This window comes from Melitaea cinxia, chromosome 28, assembly GCF_905220565.1.
Source record: "Melitaea cinxia chromosome 28, ilMelCinx1.1, whole genome shotgun sequence".
NCBI lineage: Eukaryota > Metazoa > Arthropoda > Insecta > Lepidoptera > Nymphalidae > Melitaea > Melitaea cinxia.
Genome location: NC_059421.1, coordinates 435,985 through 449,176, shown reverse-complemented (window position 1 = coordinate 449,176; position 13,192 = coordinate 435,985). Strand labels below are relative to the sequence as shown.

The window sequence follows — 13,192 nt, the reverse complement described above, 5'->3', positions numbered from 1 at the left end:
ATGTAATCTTTTTTTCATTATTGATTGCTTTATTCTAAAATTTCGAGAAGTGCGAATCGCGATTCATTTGTTATATTAAGTTACAAAACTGACATTCAAAATAAAGCCTACGACAAAGAAAATAAAAAACGAGTGTGCTTTAGACCACACGACTGAACTTCCGTTCGCCTTCCCCGATCACACTTTTCGTGACACTCTCGTCACGCATTCACCAGCTTACTCCCCAAGTGAAGCGTGTGTTAAGAAGTTTTACTTCAAAAATAGATTAGTCCCCTCGTAATTGATTCATAAGCACTGCGCCAAGGATGTCACACTCTCACCTGATGGTAAGCGGTTACCGTACTCTATGGACGCCAGCAACATCGAAGCCTTTTTTTTTCGTGGGGAAAATCCATCATGGATACCCTCCAGCGCGGGGGCACCAGAGGGTTATGTCAGACTCCTACTGACTAAAAACCGCCATGTGTGAGCAGTCGTCCGCCTGGGTGGGGCGAGATGGGGTCGCGCTAGCGTTCGCCACCTGCGAAGCCTACGTAAGCTTGATTGCCACTCTAATAATATTTAAAAAATTGAGATGGCATCAGTTTATACTGACATTTTTAATTTAGTTCAATAAAAAAAAAAAAACTAACAAGTTAAATATATGAAATGGCACCAGCAGTGGACTTTGACCTTTTAATAAATAAAAAAAAAACATGTACCATAAAATAAATGAGTCAAGCTATACAGCATTCTATAGCACGAGTCGCATGGGAAAAGGCACACTGTCACTCATGTTTCCGAGCTCCATAAAGATCGACTGCCATTCTCAGCACGTGACAATTATTGTCCCCGATAAGGAGGTTCCGTCGGTAAACAATGCCATTCAATTCAATATCACATACCAATAAATAGTATAAAGTACGTCTGAGTGGTGTTCATTAAACAATTATTATATCTGGTAATATTGTTGCAGTAAACAATATAACCGTTTTCTTCAATTCAAAAATTTAAAAACAGTTTCATTGGTCGTGTTTGGGTACCCTCAAAACTTAAAGAAATATGAGCAGACCTTGAGTGAACGTTCCCCACGTCCTTAAATTTTATTCTTTATCTTTTTACCTTCAATTATTTTTCCTTCTCGGTTTTCCTATTGTTAGAAACACGTAACTCTAAGCCTGTTTTTTACCACAAAATACCTAATAACAAAGTATAGGAAAACCAAAAGATATATTTAAAAAAAACACTGTTTAATTTCTGTCACTTCATTCATAACTAAATGGGGACAATAATTATATTTATAATTATAATAATATCAAAAAATATTAAATATCGTAATTTAATAATTTCTTAGTTTTTTTTTAATCTTTATTTAGGAATTTTTATGCATAATTGTACATGACAGCTCTATACCAAACTTATCTATAAAAACCCATAAATCTGTAAAAACCCATAGTACTATCCCATACCCCATGGTAGAGACAGATGATACTTAGGGATATAAAAAAGAAAGCACAACAATTAATCCTCTCAACATACACATGATAAAATACACACAAAATGAACTATAAAAAAATTAATCATGTAATAACCCTTTTAAAACAAATGAATAATTATGTACCCACAGTGACCTACTCAAGTAATCATTATCTAAAGTAACTAGTAACGTCCCTAATAGGCTAAAGACTACCCTATTCACCTTCCTTTTAGGAAATCAGAAACGATGACGTCACAGTCAAAGGTATATGTGATACCTGGACACGAGGATGACCTAATAACATGACTATAATATATATACATATTTATTAAATTACATGTTCCTAGAATATCATCGAAATTACCGCGAAATTTCGTGACTCATACAGCCACTAAATTTATTACGGTATAAGACCATCGACTTGGGAGATAATGTTCATCGAATTTTAAACCTTAAATATGTAGCATTAGAGCTCATTTTCTTATACACATTTATTGAGAGTGCTTTGAATATTTTTGTATCCGAATTTAGTTTTAATTTACATAGCAGTAAGGTTGATTTTCGTTTGTTATATTTTTGATAGAGTTATGAATGGAGTGATTTTACTATGTTCTGTAGTAAGTTTTATGGTTGATTAAATAATTTGACCTTCGTACGAGAAAATGATTATGTACTTGTGTTTCCGAATAAAAATGTTTCAAGGAAATGTTCCGGTTTGTGATTTATGTAGGTTTAAAATAGTTTAAATGTTGAGTCATACTATTTTTATTAGTGTACTAGTTATTACCATCTGATGAGGTATTCCGCTGTTTTACTGGTCATCAAAAGCTACTCTCGTGGGGTACCCAGAGATCGTATATCTTGAACTGACTTAGCCCATATTGTCGTACTTCTGAGCACAGATCTTGACATCAGATTTTGACGATGCGTTGGCGCAGCGGTCACATCGCTGGTTGTTGCGCTAGCGGTCGCGGGTTCAATCCCCGAACATGACAATAATTTGTATTGGCCATATAGATGTTTGTCGTGGTCTGGGCGTTTGTGCTTGTGTATTGTGTGTTTCCGGACCCCCCGACACAGGAGAAAATACTACTGGGGGGCCGTTGAGTGTGAAGCGTGTATTTATTATTATTTATCTCTTCCTGACTGTAGGAGAAGGTTCGGTGCTTAATCCACTACGCCCACCGCCGGCTGCCTGATAATTTCCCTACAAGTAACGATCACTATCAGGCGTCTATGATATCAACCGGATGTAGAGATGTAGGTTAGATACCAGGCCTCAAGAATGTACAACCGCCGGTGTTACACTTTAGGAAACTAAAACTCTAAAACAAATAGATTAGCTAGCCCGTTGGCGCAGTTTGTAGTGACCCTGCTTTCTGCGCCGGGGTTGTGGTTTCGATTACCACCCCGAGTCTGGGTGTAATATATTTATTTATTTTTATATGTATTATTTATAATTGTTTATCGAAAAAGAAAATGCCGTGGCTGGTACCTATAACACAAGCATTAAGTTCCTTTCTTTAGGGACAGACGACCGTGTGTGTATTGTGTAAAATAAAAAAATAAAATAAAAAATATTCATTAAATATTTAAATTAGTTAAATAAAGTTGTCACTTGTGCCTAAACTAATGTTTTGTATATTTTTTAAAAAAAATGGCTCGGCAAACAAGCGTAAGGCTCACCTGATGGTAAGCGATTACCGTAACTTATAGACGCTGGCAACACCAGAAACTCATTATCAACCCCCCCCCCCCCCGACGCTCTGATTACCTTACTCACTATAGCAAAACAAGACTGCTTGAAAGCAGTATTATTTAGCTGCGATCTTCCGTACCGTCGAGGTACTCGAGGGTCCAGATTTTGAGCAGTATTATTCCTGCTGTGCTCTCAGTAGCTTACAGACGGTATGTAGTACCTATATATAATTAAATGCCTCTTTTAACCACTCTGTGTGTGCACATAATCACTTCTAAATATGTAACGTGTTAGTAGGACATAGAAATTATTTTTAGAGTTAAGATATCAACAGAACCTTATGCTTTGACAGCGCTGTCTGTTCAGCACTCGAAGTGCATCTTTGGCAGCGAAATTAAAAATAAATTGAAATTTTCATGAATATGAACTATTACTATGGCAACTATGACGATTAACAATAAAATCAAATTGGAAGTTTTGGGTCGCATACTAAAAAAGTTTGTTTATTCGATTTTTTATAAATCATTTTTTTTAATATGTTGAAGGTACTAAGTATAAGAATAAACCATTAGTATGCAAGTCGACTCGCACTTGACACAAGACTATTTGGGTTAATGGATGGTTTTAGCTACGTGATTAAAAACCAATTATTATTAATAAATATTAAGTGATTCATCATTCAGATTTTACTGCATCTATGACGAAATGTGGATTTGTGGGGAAATTCAATAAAACCAAAAATTAATGTTATTGTTTATGTGGCTACACACACACACACACACACACACACACACACACACAATTGGTTCCTAAGGTAGACAACTTACGACGAGTTTCAATACTCTGAGCTAAAGATAGAAAAGTTTTTTTATTTTTTTATATCACTAGGTCGGCAAACAAGCGTACGGCTCACCTGATGGTAAGCGATTACCGTAGCTTATAGACACCTGCAACACCAGAAGCATCGCAAGCGCGTTGCCGACCTTATCTCCAATCCCCCCAGGAGCTCTGGTCACCTTACTCACCAACAGGAACACAATACTGCTTGAAAACAGTATTATTTTGCTGTGATTTTCTGTAAGGTCGAGGTACTACCCCAGTCGGGCTGCTCCATATTTTGTCTTGAGGTAATCTTTGAGGTAGTCTTGAGGTAATCTTCATACTGCCTGTGTTTTAAATATCAACTGATATACTGATATGATCTCCAGACTAGAGACAGGATCTAAGTCGACAGCCACGTAGAAATTAAGTACAGTAACCGGTATACAAACACTGGGGGAGTAAAACAAACAAAAATGGTAAGTATATTCTGTTTTGTTTATTAATGTTATAAAACTATGACGAAACGTCAGCGCAACGGTCACAGCATTATGGCTGTTTCGCTGGCGGTTACTGATAACATACGTTTGGATTAAATATGGTTGGATTTGTATTGGCCCCACCTTTGCCTCCAACCCGCCTGCCCAGCGTGGTGACTATGGGCAAAGCACATGAGTTCACGTTATTTTTGGCGTAAACTTGTGGAGGCGTATGTCCAGCAGTGGACTGTATAGGCTGTAATGATGATGATTGTATTGGCCATACAGATGTTTGCCGTGGTTTGTGCTTGTATATTGCGTTTCCGGCTCCCCGACTGGACTGATGGATTTACGTACGCGCTGACCAAAGCACGGTGATACCAGATGAGTTCAGTAAGAAAGCACAACATTCCAATACAAATGTGCTAAAATTAAAACCTACAGTTTCCATTTTATATTTCTATTTTTGGGCTATAGAAAAATCTAGACGTGTAGATAGTAACAGTGGGTCTTTTTGATTGTAAAACACAATATTCTATCGAAAAATTTAATAGGCTATAAAATATCATGCTATATGTAGGAGTAGATCAGTGTCCATGACCATTCATTAAACTACTCGTAGGCGAAATCTGCGGTAACAATTAATGAAATGTAAAATGTATCGTAAGAACAATCATTATAATTATTAAAAGTTTTAATTGCACGAATTTCGTATTTCTTTAAGTTTGTAACAAGTAACATCATGTTCAATTGTTGTTAATTATATATTTAATTAAACAAGTTTAACGTTTGTTTTAATTTCGACATATTGTTTCAAGTGATATTTGTACATTTGATTAAAGGTTCTAATTACGGTAGACTCTGTTTAGATATTTAGATATTTTTTTTGAACAAGTTGTATCTACAACGTCCCGCAAGTACACATTTTGATTTCACTGTCACTCCCAAATAAGCCTTTCGGAACTTTAGTATCCATTGATCTAGACCAAACAACAAACACAACAACAAAAAACAGAAGGTCTAGGACCTTTTTAAGGGCGAGGTTTCACGACACCACCAATATTTCTCAGCAAAATTCATATTAAGTATAATCAATTTTTCAAAAAATAACGTGATTTTAATTGGTACGATGATAATTTAAAAGTTCTCTTAAATCCTTCATGGATATTATATAGTGATCCCCAAAACATTTTTAAAACTATCCCAAGTTACATAATTGTGTACGATATTATAGTTTTGTTACAAGCATAAGTTAATATTGCAATAAATAATAATACACGTAATTCTACATAAGATTTATTATAACGGACGCAAGTGAAACCACTATCGGAAGTCAATTCGTTATTCAGAACAAATTTAATATTAACATTATCAACGTACCATTGAGATGACTCCTATTTGTATCACAAGAACGTCATAAAAGCTTGTAATAAAACACGTAAATGTCCTTTAAAATTGGATTAATAATAATTAGAATCGTGCGACACAAAGGCTAGAAGCGTAGGAAACGATTCCATTGATCCTTATGAATCACTAGGAAGCGTTCGCGAAGTTTTATAAACAAGACACGCCGCCTCACACGCCATTCAATTGTGAAACAGCGTACGAGACGCACGCGCCGACATGGCTACTACCGGTTCTAGAGTCGCCCTTCACATTCTAAATGCGATTAATTTCGTAATATCGCTCGCGATCGCCGCCGCATCGCTATGGTTCTTCTGTCAAGTTTACGAGTTCACTAGATTGAGGAACAGCAACCATTACTTACTGGACTACACCGTGTACTGGCCTCAGGCGATCCCGTGGATTTTCTTCTTTGTCGCCTTGTTCGTGATCGGTGTTACGGCCTGCGGTTTCGCGGGAACCAGGAAGAAAAGTCGGGGTCTATTGAAAGTGTATATTGTTATGTTGTCGATAGTGATTCTGTGTCTGATAGCGGCCGCTGTTATCGCTCTTGTACTCGCTGACAACAAATCGACGGATGACTTCGTTAAAGACACAGTATGGGATGTGTATTTCCAAGCGAAGATAGATAATGAAGTCGCTGAATCGTTTGGTGTTATTGAAAGAAAACTTCATTGCTGTGGAGCTGATAGCCCGAGAGATTACAAGAATTGGAAGTCCGAGTTCCCAATGTCGTGCTGTGATGTGTACTACCACGGATGGCTGGAGCCGTATACAATTGACTGCGAATTCACAAATAAATTAGCTAATGAAAGGCATGGCTGCTCCACTGTAGCGGCTCAATACGCGAGGATAGCGATCAAGGTCCTGTCAGCTGCGTCTATTTTTACCGCCTTTATTGGTATAATTAGTGTGATGGTGGCTGTAATGTTGTCACGAGCGTTGGAAAAGAGAAACCGTGCGCCAGTCCAGAATGAGTCCGAGAGCAAGAAGGTTTTACTGTAGATTAAAGTAAGTGTAGTAAATGCATTAAATTAAATGTTTGCATAAAAAGGTACAATCTAATGTATGTTGCAAAGTTCACCAAAGTCATTTTTGTAACTGTGAAACAGTCAAATTATCTAAAGAATTATCTTGTAAAGAATTCATGTAACCAAATGTGTTATTAACCAATTGTTCATATGTGTTACTTTGGAAATTTCCAAGTAACTACTTAGTTGAAGTTTTTCTTTTCTTCTTTAAGAAAACAACTAACTTCAAGTGTTAAAAGAACCTACAAATAGACAGATTAAACGATGATAACATCACATGCTTACGTGATACAAGTGTAAATATAGACACATACCATCAAAACGACACGCGTTTACTAGTTTTGTTGATAGTTGGAAACACCTTTATTTTCGATGTTGTACATTCGAATCTCATACAGTTACATACATAGAAATACTATTTTAAATATTAATTTTTAATAAACATTTTTCGTTCCGAGTAATAATAATGTTAGCTAAAATTTAAAAAAGTGTTTTTCAGTTTTTTTCAAATTAATGATATGTAAATAAATCATTTCTATTATATGCATAATTTAGTAAAGTATGATATTTATAAAAACTAAATCTTCAGTCAATACATGACATAAGACTTAAACAGATTTAAAATTATATTTACTCTCCACAAACTACAGAACGTGCAAAATTCAGCAACAATAAACACATTACAACGCACACATACACATCAGTACATTAAACACAAAACACACAAACGACTAATCTTTATATTAGTCACACAGGTGTATGAAGTCACGTTGCACATAAAACGCACACTATAAAATTATAATTGACAAAAATAATACGTTTCATAATCAACTTCATGAGGGGTTACATTGTTTGACACAAAATGACTCACATAATTGCTGTGTCACGTGTCATACCTACATGTCGTTTTCGCGGTATCTAGCGATCTTTACGCTTGACTCAACTCCCTTAGGAAACTTTTAATGGTATTAAAATTTAGGTTTTTAAATAAGACTGTTAATAGTATTTTAGTTGTAATACATTTGTAAATAATCATTATTATTAATAATAAATAGTTTTCTAAAATATTTATTACATAACACGTAAGTTTCCTATAAGTATATGTCATAAAATATTAAATTATTGGTTAGAAAGTGGGACATAGCAGTGCTATTATTTGTCCCTTTCTAACATAGTGAAGTGTAAGCGAGATAGATATATTTATGTACTTTGTAGTTTTGTTACTAATACATGTGCACATTTAGTAATAAAATGTATGTATATAGTTCTTTTTAAGTTAGTTTGTTGTTATGTATGTACGCGTATTCAATATAAACGTAGCAATGGTTTTGGAATTTGTCAACTATTACAAAAGTTTTCAATGTTTTTATTTGTATTTGAATTTAAAAAAAAATTATTTACACCAAATTAATTACTTTTCGAGGAAAATGTATAGTTGTAATTATTTTTACTTTTTAACAAATTCTAAATATGTTACATCAACCAAAAATTGCTCGTACTAATGACAGACCTAAGGTATTTTGTATTTGTAATCGTTTAATCTATATTTTTGACATTTCTTTGATGTAAATGTGTTTGAAAGATGTATAGAAAAGAAAATTTATCTTAGATCTTTTTCGTATTTTGTGTGTAATATAGTATGTTTTGTGGATTATTTGGGAATTTTAATTTGTATTTGAGTGATATTAAATTGTGTAATTAATTAAGATAAGCATAAAAATACTTGTTACTGTATTAGAAAGTAGTTATAATTATTTTTTATTTAGACTTATTGCATTTCGCAATGGTGTATTGCTTTAAGATGTCGTAATAAGTTTTATTTTATTTTACAAGATGGCGCCATTTTTTTGTTTTCAATAAAAATATTTATTATAAATTATGACATTATTATTTTTATAATTATTTTAGAATGTTAATCATCGTAGGTAATTGTTATTGTAATTATGGGTTATAAAAAGTTACAAAACAGCTTATTAAAACAAATAACAATAGTTTGCCATTTTAATAGTTTTTGAATTACGTAGCAGAGCCATTTTAAATTACTTCGACAAAAATAATTAAATTGTAATTTATTTTAGATTATTTATTTATGTAGTTTACCAGAGATACATTATTTTTATATGTATTGTTTGAAACACATGCGTGTATAATATTATACAGTTACAAATTTATAAGCCAAAGTAAACAAGTGTTCTCATACGCCTTACATACCTATAGTATGTCGTCATACGGGGGTGCGTCGACGCAGCGATCAAGTAATCGAGTAATCCGCTCGCGGGTTCGATCCCCGCATATGACTAATATTTGTATATGCTCTAGGAAGGTTTTGTTAGTCTAGGGTGCTTGTATTTATTTTGTATCTTAACATATGATTTTTAATTTTATATCCTACTAGGGTCCTGTGTGTAAAAAGTTTATTTATTTATTTATTTATGTAATATGTAAAAAGTATAATCATTATGTAATTATTATATATTAATTAATTATATATATATGTAGCTTCTTCACAAATAAGGTATAAAAATATGTCACGTTAATCTAAGTAGCTGTTAGAGAAAATAAAAGCATTAGCCTCGAAGGCCACAGAAAGTATGTTCTCTACGTGATATTTTGCGTAACAGCCTTCGCATCAGCCCGAAGTATTGAAAACAAACTATGTCATCGGCAACCGGCTTGGACGTTAGTTAAATCACGTAAACGGTTCAAAACACAACACGAGACGGACACGACACGACCCGAAAACAACACGATTTAACTTTTTGACTCCTTGACCTCTTAAAATTGATATAATTTCTTAGTCAGTAATTTTCGCTTTAAGATATCAGTCTCGAGTTAGAATCGTTAGTCATTATTTGCTTAATTAGTGAACGGAAGTTGTTTATAGAGCGTCTTAGTCGCACCTCTCACTTTTGTACGTCGTTATCGTGTCGCGAGGTGTAAAAGTCCGTACCTTAACTATGCGCACGAGTTTATAAAACCTGTCACCGTATTGCAACATTTCTCATTCCACTGCCAGTTATCAACCGGGACGGACGTATTATAAGATGGCGAAAGACGAGTTAATTAAGGGTGTTCTTTATGTCGTGAACGTGTTATACGCTGTGTTCGGGTTCGTGACCGCCGCGACCGGAATATGGTTTTTTGTGCAGCTATCAGAATTTGTGGCTCTGAGGAATAGCAACCATTATTTGCTGGACTACAGAGTCTACTGGCCACAAGTGGCGCCATGGCTCTTCATATTATTGGGAATGTTTGTGATGATGGTCGCTTGCTGTGGATGGTTCGGAGCCAGCCGGGAGAGCAGAGGATTGCTCGGTATCTACGCGTTGTTCCTCATCCTGATCATCCTGGGACAGGCCATCGCTGCGACCCTGATCTTCGTGTTTGTTGATGGTGAGGATACAGACAGATTCGTCAAGGATACGGTGTACGATGGGTACTATAACTCCCAATCAAACCCTGATGTCTTCAAAGCCTTCGGTAGGATTGAGAGAAAGCTGAGATGCTGCGGAGCGAACGACGCTAGAGATTACAGGAGCTGGAGAAACGATCTGCCTCTGACCTGCTGTCTGGATAGCTATTACAGAGCAACTTGTGACTTCACGGATAAGGAAGCGAATGAAAGATTAGGTTGTGCTAAAGTAGCGGCAGTGTACACTAAGATTATCAGTTCGTCAGTAGCTGGTGCGTCTTTGCTCATATCATTAGTTGAGATAGCAGGTGTGATTCTCGCTTGGAAGCTTTTCAATTCTTTAAGAGAAGTCGAGCATTACATCACGGAGAGGAAAGAGGGTGAAACTGAGTGTTAACATAGAGCAAGCGCCGTGAATCACTGTCTACATGGTTTTATGTAGTTTTGTATTCTATCGGCTACTGTGACCGACTTATTCAGGAAAGGCGCGAATGTATAGTACCAATATTATTGCTTGTAATATGCGCTGAATAACTTTGCTAAGCAAAGGAGCGTGTTTATGAATGCATATTTTTTGTTGTTTTGATAAATATGTATACGTATGATGTCATTTAATTAAATATGGCTGAGCGTCGTGTTTATAAAGGTATGTTGAGGAAAATATAAAGTTAATTGGTTTTTGAATTCCTGATACAAGTTATGTTAATTATTGTTATTAGTTTGCGGTCACAGTAGCTAATAAGAACACCCCTAGCCTTTACCACCGATTGATTATCAAAACCGCAAGTCTGTTCTGTAATAGATATGTTATAAAGGCGATAATGCCCTGTATTTTTAGAGGATTTTTTTTCGACGTCTCGAACTATCTTGGACGATTTTATTTTGAAAATTTTTCTTTAAGGTTTTTTTCTTATCGGGAATAAAGTTCATTTCCTTCTAGAAGGAAAAAGAATTTTTATTCGTTCGCATTCCGAACTATTGTTCACGTGGTTACCATTTGTGTCATTATGATTTTTTTTTATAAATATCATTTTTATCGTAATTTTATATAAGAGATGTTTATTTTATTAATTAAGATTGGTTATAACGAAGTATTCAGTATTGTATGTTATGCAGCTTTATAAGTAAAATGACAGCTAAATAAGTTTTATCTCTTCATACAAAAAATACGCACATACTTATGATAAGACTACAGACTATCATTTAAGCTCGAAACGGATGAATTTCTTAATTTATTTTGAAATTTTATTTAATGAACCGCACCAGTTCAAAGTTCATTTGTTTATTTAATAATTAATTTCGTTTTCAAATCAATGAATCATTCCTGACTCGATGACCTCGATGCTTCAACCGGTAATAATGCATGGGTTATGCAACGTTCATACAATGGTGACCTTCTAAAGCATGGGATTTTAAATGCCATGTCGACTTTATTGCGCCACGTCTATGGTGCTTATTATGAACGTACTTTTCGAAAGTTTCTATAGAACGACATACATTTATTAGAGCAAAATAAACGGCCGTTTATATTTATTTGTGTAAGTTTATTTTTATGTATGTAATTTTACTTATATTTATATTTTATTTAGGTGTTAGAAATAAAAGAACATTTATCATTTGTTAACATTTGATTATCTTCTAAAATTTAATATTCTATAAGTAAAGTAATATTACTTAAGAAAATATGAATATAATTGTATTCTGTGCATATAACTTGGTCTTAGAAGGTCGGTTGTCGTGGTGGGGAATGAGAAAAATTTGACCTCGGTTGTGTTTAGACACAATACGATGTTAACTAAGCTTGAATCTCGGTGTTGTTTATTTCAACTTACGTGACTTAAGCAATCGTTTGAATATCTGACTATGGATTCCATTTTCAAACGTTTTATTTAATTGAATTTCGGTATCTGTAGATATTCCATTTTCAAAATATTCATTTAATTCCAACATCAATTGTGTTCATTTATTTTCAAAATGGAAATTAGTTTTTAAATATTCATTATAAGTATATTTATATTTTGTAAAGTATTTGTATATTTCGTAACATTTAAAGTTCGCATGTTTTATTTACGCGATGAATGTATTTGGAATTTTAATATGTTTCGTATTTATTTATGTAAATAATTTGTATGTATGTACGTGTCTGTCGTTTCGACATAGTATTGTGTAAGGTCTTTTTTGAGGTCCATCGATGCTACAGATGGCTTACGACACACGTTGCGTAACCAGGTTTTTAAAAAGTAGGCCGTGACCAGCGCAGGTGTGCTTTAGTATGTATTTGCGAAACGTTTTCATATCCAAAATGGTGCCATCTCATTAAGCTTGTTACAACATGCCTATTATAAGATTATTATATAAATTTCTATTACAATTGCATTCCCAATAAATCCGTCTATATTTATTAATATATAACAGTATCTTCCGTCCGTTTATACGTCACATTTTTTTTATAATATAACAAATGGAATATTTTTATATGTAACTGTATATACATATGCCAAAGAAATGTGTACAAATGTTCGCATACATTTAAATGAAAAAAATAAATGAAATTGAAATAAATGAATTATCTTTTTTGCATGCAAATGAATATAATAGTTAAGATGTCGAACCACTGAATTATTTTAATTTAATAAGATATTTTTATACGAATAATATATTTAAATTAAGTCGGAACTAGTCTTAAGACGTTCATATAATAATTATTATAATTTAAATAAATAATTTGATTCTCATTGTTTTGTTTTAATTTCTTAATTCAACTTTTTAACCTTTTTTTTATTAATGCCATCATTGATTAATGAAACAATTTTTAAATTTTAACATCATATTAATTTTGTACAGTAAACCTTATTCATCTTTTATTATTCACCCCTTAAAGCGTTAAAGCAG

The 13,192-nt window shown here is 33.9% G+C and overlaps 2 protein-coding genes across 2 annotated transcripts; both read left to right on the top strand.

The window, feature by feature from the left end:
- The first annotated feature begins 6,042 nt into the window (after window positions 1-6,042).
- On the top strand, window positions 6,043-7,210 carry LOC123667508 (23 kDa integral membrane protein-like). Its single transcript, XM_045601398.1, has one exon. The coding sequence runs from the start codon at window positions 6,077-6,079 to the stop codon at window positions 6,860-6,862; it is 786 nt and encodes a 261-aa protein (XP_045457354.1). The 5' UTR covers window positions 6,043-6,076; the 3' UTR covers window positions 6,863-7,210.
- A 2,684-nt stretch (window positions 7,211-9,894) lies between these two features.
- On the top strand, window positions 9,895-11,833 carry LOC123667529 (CD151 antigen-like). Its single transcript, XM_045601415.1, has one exon. The coding sequence runs from the start codon at window positions 9,933-9,935 to the stop codon at window positions 10,695-10,697; it is 765 nt and encodes a 254-aa protein (XP_045457371.1). The 5' UTR covers window positions 9,895-9,932; the 3' UTR covers window positions 10,698-11,833.
- The last annotated feature ends 1,359 nt before the right edge of the window (window positions 11,834-13,192 follow it).

Excerpts from the sequence above, each read along its gene's own strand:
- LOC123667508 (XM_045601398.1), top strand. The coding sequence starts at position 6,077 with ATGGCTACTACCGGTTCTAGAGTCGCCCTTCACATTCTAAATGCGATT.
- LOC123667529 (XM_045601415.1), top strand. The coding sequence starts at position 9,933 with ATGGCGAAAGACGAGTTAATTAAGGGTGTTCTTTATGTCGTGAACGTG.